This window comes from Miniopterus natalensis, chromosome 7 (assembly GCF_054644295.1).
Source record: "Miniopterus natalensis isolate mMinNat1 chromosome 7, mMinNat1.hap1, whole genome shotgun sequence".
Taxonomy (NCBI): Eukaryota; Metazoa; Chordata; class Mammalia; order Chiroptera; family Miniopteridae; genus Miniopterus; species Miniopterus natalensis.
This window is the reverse complement of record NC_142087.1, coordinates 17371418-17386208: the sequence shown is the minus strand read 5'-3', so window position 1 is coordinate 17386208 and position 14791 is coordinate 17371418. Positions and strand designations below refer to the sequence as shown.

The 14791-nt window shown below is 60.2% G+C and overlaps 1 protein-coding gene across 1 annotated transcript; it reads left to right on the top strand.

Annotated features, from left to right (window-relative positions):
- Nucleotides 1-803: 803 nt before the first annotated feature.
- Nucleotides 804-12083, top strand: ADAM33 (ADAM metallopeptidase domain 33). The gene is given in 22 exon segments (XM_087818578.1): nt 804-903; nt 3086-3165; nt 5537-5613; nt 7182-7260; nt 7458-7534; nt 7620-7809; nt 8049-8114; nt 8196-8267; nt 8415-8581; nt 8670-8983; nt 9436-9647; nt 9754-9843; nt 10044-10239; nt 10369-10477; nt 10572-10770; nt 10866-10943; nt 11025-11133; nt 11208-11346; nt 11903-11933; nt 11935-11999; nt 12001-12039; nt 12041-12083. Coding segments are annotated over 22 exon segments (2532 nt in total).
- The last annotated feature ends 2708 nt before the right edge of the window (nt 12084-14791 follow it).

Sequence of the window (14791 nt, the reverse complement as noted above, 5' to 3'; positions counted from 1 at the left end):
CTTCCCCGCCCCCACCGCGCTCCAGCCCGGGCCTCGGCGCAGCGCGGAGCCGGCGGGGCTGCGGCGCCCACGCGCTCCCCTGGCCCACCCGCGCGCCGCGGGGCAGGGGCTGGCGCCGCTAGGACACCGAGACTAGCTCGGGGCCGCGGCCGCACCTGTCGGGTCGCCTCGGCCTCCCTTCTCCTAGGGACACTTCTACGGGGTTCTCTCCAGGGCCACTCTGGGCAGACTTGGTCACCAGGCGGGGACACAGGTCCTCTCCCAGGAGATCTCGGAAGGGGGGGGGCGCTCCATAGGCAGCCCCGAGCAGCAACAGGTGGCCTCGTTCTCTCCGCTATGGCCCTTCCCGAGGGTCTGCACCCCATTCTCACCCTCCACCCCCACAAGTAGGGGGCTCTCTGAGACGTATGGGGCGGGACGGCTTGGGCTGGTCCCCACCGGGGGCCGCAAGGCTCCCGCCCCCGCCCCGCCCCGCCCCGCCCCGCCCAGGCAAGTTCTAACCCCTAGAGGGCTGCTCCGGCCGGGAGGGTCGTCCAGGCTCCCCAAGGGCTGGCGAACTCGGGTTCTGTCGGGCAGGGTTGGGATGGGGTCAGCTGCGGTCACGGCGCGGGTGGCCTGGGATGCGCGCGGGGTAGCTCGGGGAGGGGTGCGGGCGAGGAGGGGGGAGCGGGAGGGTCCGGAGGCCGCGGGCCGGCTGCTTAGGGCGTGGGTCGGCGGCGATCCAGCCGGGGCGGGGCTGGGAGCCCGAGCCCGAGCCCGAGCCCGAGCCCGAGCCCTAGTTAGGAGTCGAGGCGCGCGCAGCTATGGGCCCCGGGTCCTGGAGAGCTCCCGGGTCGCCGGCCCTGCGGCTGCTGTGGCTACTGCGACTCCCGTGGCTGGTGTGGGGGGCCGAGGCCTTTCACGGTGAGTGGGAACGCGCCCCCAGGGGCGGGCCTGGTCACTGGGAGGGGATGAGGGTTTGAACCGCCCCCCGCCCCCCGCCTGGGCACCCGCGGCCAGGCCAGGGAACAGGGCGAGTTTGGGAAAGTGTCCCTGGGACCTGTCCAGGGATCCTCACTTGTCCTTAGGCTAAGGGCCCAGACTTGCACGCTCTGCCAACGCCCGCTGTGCTCACGGCAAAGCAGAGTGATGGTGAACCTTACCCTCTGAGCAGAGGCCCAGCCCTCAGACCCCTCTGCCTGGCTTCTGGGGCAGGCCCTATCCTCCAGTGGGAACATTCCTGCACCTCCATCCCTCAGGGCTCAAGGGTCTTCCTCCTCTGGAAAGCCCCCAGCCCACTGGCCCCTGGACTCCCTGCTGTGATCTCAGACTAGGGGACTGACTGTGACCTCCACACTCACATCACCCAAGCTCACCCCCCATCCTAGGGCCTTGGGACAGTGTGTAAATTGTTCATATTGTTGCCATGTTGGGTTAGATAAAGTAGGAGGGCTTCTCACAGAAGGTGCCTGTTTAGGAGGGCAGGGGGTGAGGGGTGAGACTGAGGCCAGTCTCTTCCCGGTGTAACCTCTGGGAACCCTCTGTGAGGTGGGGCTGCTAACAGCAACTTCTCAGAGTGGGCGGGAGGACTGGCCCAGGCCCTTCATCAAGTGTCTGGGAGGGGTCAGGGAGGAGGCAGGACAGGCTGGGCTGGGGAGCCCATGGGGGTGAGGGGGAGGTTGCAGAGCACGTGAAGGGGGGACCCAACAGGGATAGGGTCCTATCTGTTCTGGACCCTCAGGGGGAGAGACAACAGTCCTCATTCTCTTGGTGATGGTCCCAAGGCATTCCACGGATTCCCCCTCCATGTGGAGTCAGGGGAGGGTGATGCAACCCCTGGGAGGAGTGGATAGGGGCTCCGTGCTCCCCAGCACCACACTGGCTCCCCTAGTTCCCACTCCCATTCACTTAGTCACCACAGCTCCATCTCTGCCTCCCTCTCCCTCATCAGGGTGCCAGTGGCCAGTGTGTGTGCACTGGGCCATGAGGAGAACCCCAATGCTTACCCTCCCCTCTGCCCTGGGAGGCCTGGGCCTAGCAAGGCCTGGTTCTCCACACCCAGTTAAGTCCCCTCTGGGCTAAGAGAACCTCCCCTCTCCCCAGAAGCACTCAGACCCCTCCTCACACTCACTCTTCAGTCTGATGGCAACTGCTTGATGGCAACTCACTCATCCAATCAGGGAGGGCTTCTTGGGGGAAGGGAACTCCTGGAGCTGCTGCTATTCCATGTCTTTGATGATGGGGCCTGGGGAAGGAGTTGGGGTGGCCTGGCAATGGCTGAGCCACTTCCACAGACAGTCCTCTCAGCCTGGGTGGAGGTAGGGGAGCTGCCAGTTCTGGGAGCTGGGCTTCCCCAGGACTGAGTGCCAGGGGGGTGGGAGGGCTGCTTGCAAGCTCTGGGCTGCCTGGGGCCTGGCTCCTGCAGGGGGCTGTAATGAGAGTTACTGCGGCCCTTGGGAGGGGAGGCTTTTGGGGGCATTCCAGGGGAGCATTCCAGCCTCCTCTGAGTAATGCTTGGCTCCAGTATTCCTCCTGGAGCCCCCTGAAGCACACCCCGCCCAGGAGCACTCAGGCTCTGTCCTCCAGGCTCTCCCCTCTGAAGACATGAGGAGAAGGCCCCTGGGCCAAGGTCCCTGGAAGCCCCACTTCCAGCATGAAGCCCTTAAGGGCAGCTCTGAGCAAGATGGGCCTCCCAAGAAAACATCTAGCTGTTGTTTTTCTCAGAGGATGGTGGAGACACAGGCATCTTCTTCACAGATCTCTCACCCTAAAGGCATCTGCTGCCCAGTCTAAAAATACCCAAGGCTGCCTCCCTCTTGCTTTCCCCCTGCACTGGTGGCCTTGGTCTCTTTCTTGTGACCTTTGACCCCAAGCCCTCCCTCAAGGTCAGTGGGGCTCAGGCATCCCCCACTGAACTATCCTTCCTAGGTTCCTCTGTCTCTCTTCTGCCACTTCCCTGGATGCTCCTCAGTTCCAAGGACACCCCGTGGATTGTTGAAGACGGGTGTTCCTCCCTGCTGCCGTCCTCCAACCCCATCCCTCTGTTGTCCCCACTCCCCTCTGCTCCTCAGGTTCCCCCTCACCCTGTGCTCTGTCCTCACACTAGGAAACACCCTTGGAGAGCCAGTCACCCCTCACTGGGTCCTGGATGGACAAGTCTGGCGTATGGTCACCCTGGAGGAGCCGGTCAGTGCCATATCATCCCTTCTTTGCAGGTCCCCAGATCTCCCAGCCCCTTTGCCTCTCCCCAAATGTGTGTGGCAGTTTTACTGGGTTCCCTAGATTCCCCTTCCCAGTCCTTTAGGCTCTGCCCTGAAGGGTTAGCAGGCAGGAGTGGGGAGACATCTAGATTGCGTGAGCCTGCACACATGGAAGTCATTCTCAGGATTCCCCCCACCCCCTACTAGCTCTTCTTTCTCTCCCTTCCCAGAGCTATCCAGGCCACCCCCATCCCATCACACAGCGTTTGTGAGGCGTGAAACTTCAGGGACCTCTTTAAGAAAACACCAAGATATTTTCCTTTTGCAAAGTTTACCAGAACATGTGACCTTGTGGACACACTGCTGTCTCCTCCAGAACCCTGCCATTGAGAAGCCTGAAACATCAGCCTTACTGGCTCATGCAGAATCCACTTCTGTCCAGGGAGCAGTGGTCTCTGTTTTGGTAGCCCTCAGATGCAAGTCCACCCCATTTTGCTTCTCCAGGATGCTCTGCCCCAGCTTCCTCCCAATATCCACCCATCACACACCTCCAGCATAACCACAGCCCCATCCGCATGTGCTACTCAGCTGTGCTGCAAAACAGGCTAGTAGCCTGGGTATGCCCATCTCACAGAGGGGCAAACTGAAGCCCAGAGAGGTTGGAGAAATCACCCACATTCACATAACTCATCAGCCCAGAAGTCTGAGACCCACTAGGGTCTGAAAGACTTAAAACCATTGGCTAATGTCCCCCAAATATAGAGAGCCCTCTTCATCCTGAATTTTCAGGCAAGAAAGAACAAACAAGCCAGTAAAGGACGAAGACAGGAGAGCACTGCCAATTAAGGCTGGGAGGCTCCCACAGGCCACAGCTCCCAACCTAGAGCCCTCACTGGATCCCCCAGGCCCTCAGGGTTCCCATCCAAGTAGTCAAGCATGGCGCTGGGCCAAGCTTTGAGACCATTTTCCTGGGCATCACAGGCAGAGGGAAAAGCTGGACACACACTGGAGTCACCCTGACTGTGGACCCTCCTGGTCTGGCCTGGGCTGTGACCAGGAGGGGAATCCCAGAGGGGCCTTGCTTTTCCCACTTACAGGCTCTTGCCCCCAGGAAGCCTGCCAAGATGAGATCAGTGCTGAGGCAGGGAGTCCTGTCCCAGAAGAAGGAAACACTCACATTTCAGGTCAGGGATGGGGTGCATAGTGAGGGGTAAAGTCACTAGGAGGGCAAGAAGCGAGGACAGCAGGGATGCAGAGGTGCAGAGGGACAGAGGGGATTCTGGGGTCGGAGGGGTTTGGCAAGAGCAGGCTTTTCATTTGGGTCGCTGCCTTTCCTTGGTACAAACCTTCCTCCAATAAAGCAAGTGGCATTCCGGCCCCATGAGCTCATGCTTGGGGCTTTGCTGAGCTCTTGGCTGGGGCAGGGAGCTGTCTGCTCCCCACCTGTGGAGGAAGAGTCCCCACTCCAAGACTGCGAGCCCCTTGGCCTCCGGCCCAGCCCAGTGCATTGTGGACTAAAAAGGAAGGGCCAGTGAGGGTTGGGGCCAGCATTCCGAAGACATAGCAGCTCTCTAGGAGGCTCCTGGACTGGTTCCGACTCTGGGCCCCCAGCCAGGCCGAGTGGACACGGAGGCAGATGGCATCTTCCCACAGCGTGGAAGCGGCACAGAGGGTGGGGAAGGAGAGGCTGGCAGGCTGGCGGGGGGGGGGGGGGGCTCCTCCTGACATCGGGCTGAGAAAGCCAGTGGTTTTCTCTAGCATAAGGTAGGGGTCTGTGTTTACTTCACAAGATCAGTGAAACAGGTGCAGGCGAGCCTGCTGGAGACCAGGCAGGGCCTGGCAGTGTGTCAGAACTGGAGGTGGAGGAGTGGAGTCGGAACTGTACAGGGAGTGGGGAGAAGGCACTGAAGCGAGGCGGCGAGGAGGCCCGAGCCACGGCTGCCTGACGTCTGCCCACCTCCCGCACTGTCTTCGGGGCCCCACTATCCTCCCTGCTTAGAGGAAGCCTAGGCATGAAAGAGGAGGGAGGGCCAGAGGAAAGGCCCAGTAACCTTGAGCAAGGCAGGGCACCTCTCTGGGACCCCTCATCTCTCTAGGGAGGAAGTGGTGTGTACCTAGCAAGCTATGTCAAATGGCTGTTGTCAGAACAACAAACATCCTGAGTTTGGGAACATCTTTGTATGTTCTCACCCCCGCACCCATCCATGCCCACCAGGGCAAGCAGGGACCTTTCTGCCCCCCACCCCCATGTTCTCCCCATGAACCTCCTCACCAGCTGGCTCCACATCCCACCTGCTCTGTGGCAGGCAGGAGGTCAGGCTGCCTGTCATCTCAGTCCTGTACTCCTTCTTGCCCAGGTCTTGAAGCTAGACACAGGGCTGGTAGCCTTGGAGGCTGAAGGCCAGGAGCTCCTGCTGGAGCTGGAGAAGAACCAGTGAGTACCAGGCCAGGGAGGGGGCTGGAAGCCAAGGCAGCCCCTCTCCCAGAAGGGGGGGCAATGCTGAGGGCAGGGACTGATGGGAACCCAGGAGGGAGCCTGGAAGGGGTGAAGTTTCCCTTGAAGCTGAAGTGGACTGTTGGGCTGGGTCAGCCCTGCTTGGGGCACATCCTTCATCCAGGCTCCAGGAGCATCTTGTCAGCTCCCTGCCAGAAATGAGTGAGCATCACCTAATGGATTCTCAAAAAGAACCCTAAGTCAAAAGAGAATCCAAGATAGGTTCCAAAGATGGGCAGGCACTCCAGGCCAATGAAATGACAAGGACCAAGGTGCAGTGGTACAAAGATCAAGGCGCATTCAGGGGACATCAATTTGGCCTGCCCAGAGGGTCTCCATCTGCAGGGAAAGGAGCAACGGGTAACGAATTTGGGGAGTACCAGTGGGGCTGGATCACAGAAGGCTGTTTCAGCGCTGAGTATCCTGGGTGGTGCAGAGCCAAAGGTTTTGAGTTGGAGAAGGAGCAGGCAGAGCTGGGCTGGATGGGTTGGGTGTTCAAGGTGGAGTGTGAGATCTTAAAACGGCTCAGACCATATTATCAACAGCTATTTATCAAGAGCTTGTTCCATTGAAGGCACTGCTCTAAGCACTCCACACACTTTTTATTCTCCTCCATGGAGTCAGATGGACTAGGAATCAACTAATGCCACCATGCCTGACCGCAGTTTCTCTGGGGCTTGGTGTCCCCTGCATTAAATGGGCCGATCATATCACTTACTTCCTAGGGTTGTGTGTGTGCATGGAGTGGGGAGCAAAGCTTGAGAAGGCGAAAGGAAGACTGGGAAGTGGAGAAGCAGGCATCACAGGTCTTTGGGTTGGCCTGGCAGTACAGAGGTCAAGGAGAAGTGGGAGTCAAGGATTTTCTTTAAAGAAGAGAGATTGACTTATGGTTGATCCATCCTGGTGGGAAGGATCCTGATGACATGGGGCCCAAAGATGGCATTGATAAAGGGATGAGCATCACTGAAAGACAGTTGGAAAGATATATGGGGTCTGGGAGCCAGAGGAGAAGATCTGAAGGATTCTTGAGGCCAGGAGATGGACTAGGGAAAGGGTTGACCAGATGCCCAGCAAGAGTAGGCAGTAGAAAGGGCCACCTAGGGAGTTCAACCACACTTTCTTGGCTCCAAGTCCTGTCTCCTTGGCAGTGTCTCCTGAGTACTCCCCTCCTGTGAAGCCCCAGACCTGGGGATCCACCTGCTTGCCACAGGCTCCACAAATTCTGCCCCTATTGCTCCTCCCTGATGCTTTCCACACTCCCACTTCCCATATCTAAGCCATCACCCAGGCTCCTTCCTGCCCTTCATTTTTCTCCTTCTAGCCCAAGGTTTTTCTGAGCTAAGCAACACAGTCATTCCTGTCCCTTTCCTAAGACACACTTTGGGTGCTTAAGTGCTAGCCCTGTGCCTCACTTATAGACCTACTCAATTAGCATTCAGGAAGAAGGCTGGAGGGCATCCTGGAGGAGACAGATCTGATTAGGTGATCCTTACAACACCCCCTCCCAGCAGGCTACTAGCTGCAGGATATACAGAAACCCACTACAGCCCAGATGGGCAGCCAGTGATGCTGGTCCCCAACCACACGGTGAGATACTTCCATGGGCACTGAGGACAGGGTGAAGGGTGCTGGGGGATGCACTCCCTGAGGGCCTCCCCACCATTCCTTCCCCATTCTCCTCCCGTTCCTAAGGAGAGGCTGAAGTCAGCCCCCCACCATGCCTGCTCTTGCCCCTCCCACTTCAGTCCTGGCTGTGATTTGAGGCTGGATCTCTTGCTCTCCAGGATCATTGTTATTACCATGGGCGTGTGAGGGGCTTCCCGGACTCCTGGGTAGTCCTCAGCACCTGCTCTGGGATGAGGTGAGGAGTTGTGGGGAAGGGGGCTGGGCCTGGGCTTGGGGCAAGAATTCTCTTACACCCCCTTCTGCACCCCTCTGTGCCCTAGGGGTCTGATCATGCTCAGCAGCAATGCCAGCTATTATGTGCATCCCTGGCCGTCTGGGGATGCCGAGGACGTCTCAACCCACAGGATCTTCCGGACAGAGAAGCTACTTAACTGGAAAGGGGCCTGTGGCCACAAGGATCCTGGAGACACAGGGAACATGACCAGCCTTTCTCATGCCACCCAGATCAGGGTTAGGGCACAGACATGGGTGGGAGTGGGAATGCAGTATCCATAGCCCTCCAAATCAGAAAGGCAGGGATGTGTGGCCCCCGTTCAGGGTCTCCTGTCCTGATGTTCATATTTGGAGGCTGAAGAAACAAGTCCTGGCAAATTTATAAAGTTAACTTTGTGCTTTCAGGGGATTGGAGTTGGTGGTCAGGGCTCAAGCCCAGCAACCTGTCACTCAGGGTCACTGTTGCCTCTCCCCAGGACCTGCGGGAGGCCCGCAGAAGCCCGAGGTACCTGGAGCTGTACCTAGTGGCTGACCACACTCTGGTGAGAGGAGACTCCAGGGGGCTGAGGGGGCCCAGTGGGGCCAGCGCAGCCTGTCACACCGCCATATTGCTGCTTTTCCAGTTCTTGACCCAGCACCAGGACTTGAACCACACCAAACAGCGTCTCCTGGAGATCGCCAACTATGTGGACCAGGTTGGGGGCAGTGGGTGGAAAAATAGGCATAATGGGAGTTTCCACCACAGGGGCAGGCTTGGAGATGAGAGAGAATGGAGGGGAAAGAGCAGGGTGCCAGCACATGTGCCTGCCCCCCGCTTCAGGCCCATCCTGCCCTGACCACAGATTCTCAGGACTCTGGACATTCATGTGGCGCTGACCGGCCTGGAAGTGTGGACAGAGCAGGACCAGAGCCCCGTCATGCCCGACGCCAACGCCACGCTCTGGGCTTTCCTGCAGTGGCGCCGGCGGCTGTGGACAAGGCGGCCACACGACTCGACGCAGCTGCTCACGTGGGTGCCTCCCATCCCCACGAGGGTCCCCCGCTGGGCAGCTCCCCCTCCCGGGGGGTCAGCCGGTCACCCCGCCCTCCGTCCTCAGGGGCCGCGCTTTCCAAGGCAACACCGTGGGCCTGGCTCCGGTCCAAGGCATGTGCCTTGTGGAGAGCTCTGGAGGCGTGAGCACGGTGAGCTGCGCCCCGGGGTGCACGCGGGGACAGGTGCGGGGGCGCCCTCCTCAGCGCGCAGTGACCGCCCACACCCTCCCAGGATCACTCGGAGCTCCCCATTGGCGCTGCAGCTACCATGGCCCATGAGATAGGCCACAGCCTGGGCCTCAGCCACGATTCCGACGGCTGCTGCGTGGAGGGGGCAGCTGAGCGGGGCGGCTGCGTCATGGCAGCAGCCACTGGGTACGGGCGACCCTGGGGGGGGGGCGGCTGGGGAGGCGCCGCTAGACCCGGGGCCCTCCCTCGGCTGCGTTCCTTTGGGTGAATGCTTATCTCTCCGTTTCCTCTTCTGTAAAATGGGGATATAGTCATAGTACCCGCCCTGAGCTGCTTATGAGGCTTAAGTGGAGGAAACACGAGCAAAGTGGATTCACAAGAGTATAAAGATTCTTTGCGGGAACACCTAGCGAGGGGGTTCCTACGGGCCGGGCCGAGTTGGGCCCGGATTCTACCTTCAGCCCTGGGCTGCGGGCTCCCGGCGCCACACCCTCCCGCCTCGGTCTAGCTGTGTGACTTCGCCCGGGTTACTTACCCACCCTGGGCTCTGCCGTGCGAGCGGCGTGTCCGCCCACCCGCGGCCGTGGGCCGAGCGCTGGCGGTCGCGGCGGGCGGGATGGGAGGCGAGCAGGCGCTCGGGGGTGGTCCCGCACGCCCCGACGCCCTGCCCCCGCAGGCGCCCGTTCCCCCGCGTGTTCAGCGCCTGCAGCCGCCGCCAGCTGCGCGCCTTCTTCCGCAAGGGGGGCGGCTCGTGCCTCTCCAACGTGCCGGACTTCGGGCTCCTGGTGCCCCCGGCGCGCTGCGGCAACGGCTTCGTGGAGCAGGGCGAGGAGTGCGACTGCGGCGCCGGCCAGGTTAGGTCCCCGCCGGGCCCCCAGGCCAAGGCGGGCGCTGCCCCCCCCCCCCCCAGGCCCGCGCTCTGCTCCCTCACCGGGTCCCTTCTCGCCTTCTCCGCTCCAGGAGTGCTCCGACCCCTGCTGCTTCTCCCACAACTGCTCACTGCGCGAGGGGGCCCAGTGCTCCCACGGGGACTGCTGCGCGAGCTGCCTGGTGAGCGCGCGGGGCTCGGAGCGCGGGGGGCGGGGCGTCGTGGCGCAGGCCGTCTGTCCCGGCTGACCGGCGTCCTCGGGTCCCACCTCGCTTTCCCGCCGGGCTGTCCGGCTCTGAGCCTCGCTGTCAGCGCGGGTCTCTCACGTCCACTGTCTCTTTGTGTCTCGGCCGCTCTCCCGCCACGCGGGTCGCCTGCATAGCTGAGGCCGGCGGGCGCGCCGTGCCGGCGGGCTGCGGGGGACTGCGACCTCCCCGAGTTCTGCACGGGCGCCTCTCCCTCCTGTCCCCCAGACGTTTACCTGCTGGATGGCTCGCCCTGCGCCAGCGGCCGCGGCTACTGCCGAGACGGCGCGTGTCCCACGCTCGAGCAGCAGTGCCAGCAGCTCTGGGGACCTGGTGAGAAGACGCGCGGCCTTGCGCCCGGTCCCCATCCTTGGGTCTGAGGAATTTTCTATTCTAGGAAAGATGGGCGGGGCACCGAGGGCGGGGGGAGCGTGGTCCCCAGCCCCGCCCATGCTCCCCCAGGCTCCAGCCCAGCCCCAGAGGCTTGTTTCCACCTGGCGAACTCAGCGGGAGACTCCCGGGGCAACTGCGGCCGGGATGAAGGGGGCGCCTACGTGCCTTGTACGCAGAGGTGGGGAGAGGAGCCGAGGGAGCCGAAGCTGGGGAGTGGGCTGGGGCCGAGGGGACACTCTGTGCTGTCTGACCACCCTGCGCTTGGTTCCCAGGGATGCGCAGTGCGGGAGGCTGCAGTGTCAGGGAGGGGAGCAGAGCCCACTGGCACCACACACGATGCCGGTGGACTCTACCCTCCACCTGGAGGGCCGGGAGGTGACCTGCAGGGGAGCCTTCCTGCTACCCAGTGCCCAGCTGGACCTGCCTGACTTGGGCCTGGTAGAGCCAGGCACCCAGTGTGCACCTACAATGGTGAGCGCTGCCCACCCGGCTCCTCCCTGCCCCTTGAGTCCCTAGGACCAAAGCATCACTCCCCAGCAGTGCTCAGTGCACACCACTGCCCATAGGTGTGCCAGGACAGGCGCTGCCGGAACACTACCTTTCAGGAGCTGGAGCGCTGCCTGGCCGCCTGCCATGGCCATGGGGTGAGTGGTCTTGACTGTGTGTGGGGGGGTGACCTTGAGGTCCCTCATCCCATGGGACCCTCCTTTCCTCTTCCTCTGCAGGTTTGCAATAGTAACCGTAACTGCCACTGTGATCCTGGCTGGGCTCCACCCTCCTGTGACAAGCCAGGGCTGGGTGGGAGCATGGACAGCGGCCCGGTGCAGCCTGGAAGTGCGCGCGTTAGGGGCGGGGGAACAGGCGGTGTGGCGCCTGCTCAGGACTCAGCCCCGCCCTGTCCTTCGCAGACCACTGTGCCTTCCTGCTGGCAGTGATCTTTAGTTTCCTGCTGCCTCTGCTTCCTGGGGCCGGCCTGGCCTGGTGCTGCTACCGGCAGCGGGGATCCCATCTTCAGCAGCACCTGTGCGGCTCAAGGAGGGACAGTGGGTAGGCTCTGAGGACCCTGCTCCCTGAGCCCATTCCCGTGGCTCCTGCCTCTCAGTTCTGCTGGGCCTGGGGCAGCTGGGGTGGGGTCCTCAGGCATTGTCCCCAGGTGCAGAGAGGCAGCTCAGGTAGTGGAAAGAAACCTTGAGCAGGAGTCACCAGGGGCCCAGGGTGTGGAGCCGTGCAGGGCCCTCTACCCTTCCCCACTGCTGGGGTTTGGTCCCTTTGTGTCCATCCTCCTGTTTCTCCTACCAGGGTGCTGCCTCATCTTTGACTTTGCCCTGTTTTCTGCCAGCTCATAATGCAGCTCCTTCACCACTGTGCCCTTCAAGGCCTCTCCAGCGTCTTCCTCATGAGCTTTCGGCCCTCTGTCATTTCCTCTGCCTAAATCTCTGCTGTTACCTCCTTCGAATTCCCAAATGATGGGCCGGCACATTGTTCCAGTCCATACCACTGGTTAGCTCTAGCGCCAGCTGCCCTTGTGCCATTGCCCTGCCCCTAATGCAGCTCTTCGTGACCTGGCAGGAGGGTCCCATAATACCAAGCATGGATGACCTAGGGCTTCCCCGTCACTGAGCACTGGGCAAGGCAGGCACCTTATGGTCACATCTGACACAGCCTGGCCTTGGGAGTGCCTAGGACAAGGTGAAGGAAAGGGTTTGGGCTGGATATAGGGACAGAGGGCATCTCTGACGGGTGGGCATCATCCAGGTTCCAGGTGCCAGGTGAGAGGGCCTTGACACAATAAGCGGTGATTGCAGGTTGGTGGGCAGAGGTGCAAGGTGCTTAGAGCTTGGTGTGTCAGCATGAGGGGCCTTTCAGGGGGGCGGTGACTGCGTGTCTTCTCCAGGGCAGAGCCTTGAGGGTAGTGAAGACTGTTCTGAAAAGACATGAAAGGAAATGGCAGGCAGTGGCAGGCCCTGGGAGATGGGACATCAGCAGCCAAGCATAGCATGGAGTCATCGAGGGCAGCAGGGCCACCCAATGGCAAGGAGTGCAGGCACGGCTGCCACTAAGGAGGAAGTCTTTGGGACCTGAGTGATGCCAACATCTGGAGGGTGCCAGGATGCTGGACTGGTGCTGGAGCATGGGAGAAATGTCAGGGCTGGAGAGAGAAAGTTCCTGCACCCCTGGGAGGGCCTGAGTCTAAACTATAGCCTGGACCCCAAGGGCTCCTCTAAGAAGGGAGCAGGAAGTGAGTTAGAGAGAGTGACCTGGAGCAGAAGGGTGCAGACTCAGTCAACACAGAAGGCAGATCACAATGAAAAACTTGGGCTTGGCACGTGTGGCCGGCTGCAGGAAAGTAGCCCAGAGTGTCCTGCTCAGCATCACTGTTCCAACCTCCTGGCCTCTTATCTTGCTTCTCAGGCCCAAAGATGGCCCATGCAGGGACCACCCCCGGGGCAGTGTTCACCCCCTCGAGTTGGGCCCGATGACCACTGAAGAGCCTCCACCCCTCGGTGAGTGAGGTGCAGGGGGAGATGAGGAGGGAAGTGAAGGGATGGACTCTTGGGCCCCCTCCTCTCCACTTAGCATCCAGCCATCTTTAGTCCCTAGTGCCCTACCCACCCCAGGGACCACTGCCAACTGTGTTCACAACACTCATTCTCTACCCATTGCTTCTAGACACTGAGATCTCTGCCAGGGCCCAATAGCCACCGTGGCCCTACCTGCACCCCAAGGTAGGTGGGGACCCTGCTGTGGGGGCCTCCACCTCCCACTGCCTCTCAGTTGTCCCTCAACTCACTGTTCCCTACACTCGGGTTTCTGAGCTCGGGCTCTGAGATATGACCACATGGAGATGCTGTTGTCATATGCTGGAAGGTGCTGGAAGCCTCTGGAGCAGGGGAGGGAGAAGTTGTGCCTCTTCTTGGGTCATCTGTCCTCACTGAAGCACAACAGGGGTGTCTCTTGAGGTCCCAGTTCTCAGGGGATGACTGCTCCCCCACTTTATTTTCAACAGGTCAAGCCCAGAAGCCAAGATCCCATCTCTGGTGAGAGGGGGATCGTGAGATGAGGGTACTTAAAGACAGGTGGCCACTGACAGCCACTCCAGACACTTGGACTTCCAGGGACAGAGCCAGCAAGTCAGCTGACCTGCACCTTCAGGCAGCTTGCAAGTTTCTTCCCTGAGTTATGTCCACCCTACCCACTCCAGGACCCCAGAGCCTCATCAGAATTTGTCCAATGATGTCCCTGTTCCTTAAGGCTGGGGGTCATGCCAGCCCAAGAATCCATCTGTTATGTAAAACTTCCTGGGTCTGAGAGACCAAAGAAAGAGGCTGACAACTCCATCATTACCAGATTTTACTAAGGGAACTTATATACAAGGCACATCTTGGGCAGCAGCAAGACCAAGTGGATAGCCACCATACCATGTGGTGGGCGTTAAAGGGTTATATAGGATGGGCAGGATGGATAGGGGACCAGGGTGTGACCTGCCACAAATAAGGGGAAACACCTTACATGCTTGCCTGGGGAAAGGCAAGAGCCTGCTCCAGGAACCAGCATGCCTGGGACATAGGAGAGGGGTGATCAGACAGTCACTGAGGGGATTTATAGGACGCAATCTCTGTTCTGACCCAGAGGATCTGGCAGCACGGTCAGGAAGCAGTCATGTCATGGAACAGTCTCTCCTTCACACCATCAGTTCAAGGCGCAAAGGTCACATAGTCACTGACCTCCTGTCACCAGGAGAGGCTGAGCGAGCATTGGGCACTGTGGGATGCCTCTGTCCCAGGAGCCTGGGGGTGTGTGCTACATGCACATCACCAGACTCAGCTCTGCAGACGACAGTGACTGCTGGGCCAGAGCCTGGACTCAGGGACCCTATATTTCAGACCGAGTCCACTTCCCTGAAGCCTGGCCCCTGTAAAGCAAACAAAACCCTTGAGACCTTCTTTCCTTCCTCTCTCTTCCCTGTCTTGTCCCCCAGATACTTCCTCAGCTCCATCCCATTCCTAGTCCTGCACCTGAGGTTTTGGAGGAGTGTGGGGTGTATCACAGCCCTCTCACTTTGGACATTACTGAACCTCTCTTCCATTCCCTGGGAGGGGACTGAGGGAGTCATTTTAGAAGGGGCACCATAGGGCCCCTGTCTTTTCTGTCTGTAAATTCAACTCTGTGGGGCTCCCTGAGGGGTGATGGCTGGTGAGTGGAGTCCCAGACAGGAGCCAGAGCCCCAGATGGACCTGGGCATAGGTTGGTGTTGCCTTGCTTGAATGATCTCTTTGCCCCACGTCACCTGCCTTCCTTGGACATTCTCAGAAGCCACTTATTCTCTCCCCTTGCTTCATGCAAAGTTTCTGAGTGACCTTCTGTGTCAGCCAGCTGTTGCTTCATAACAACACTCCCTCAAAACACAGTAGCTTAAAACAACCACCAATTCTGTGAATTGGCAAATTAGGTGGTTCGATTGGTCTCAGCTGAACTCACTTATATGTTTGCT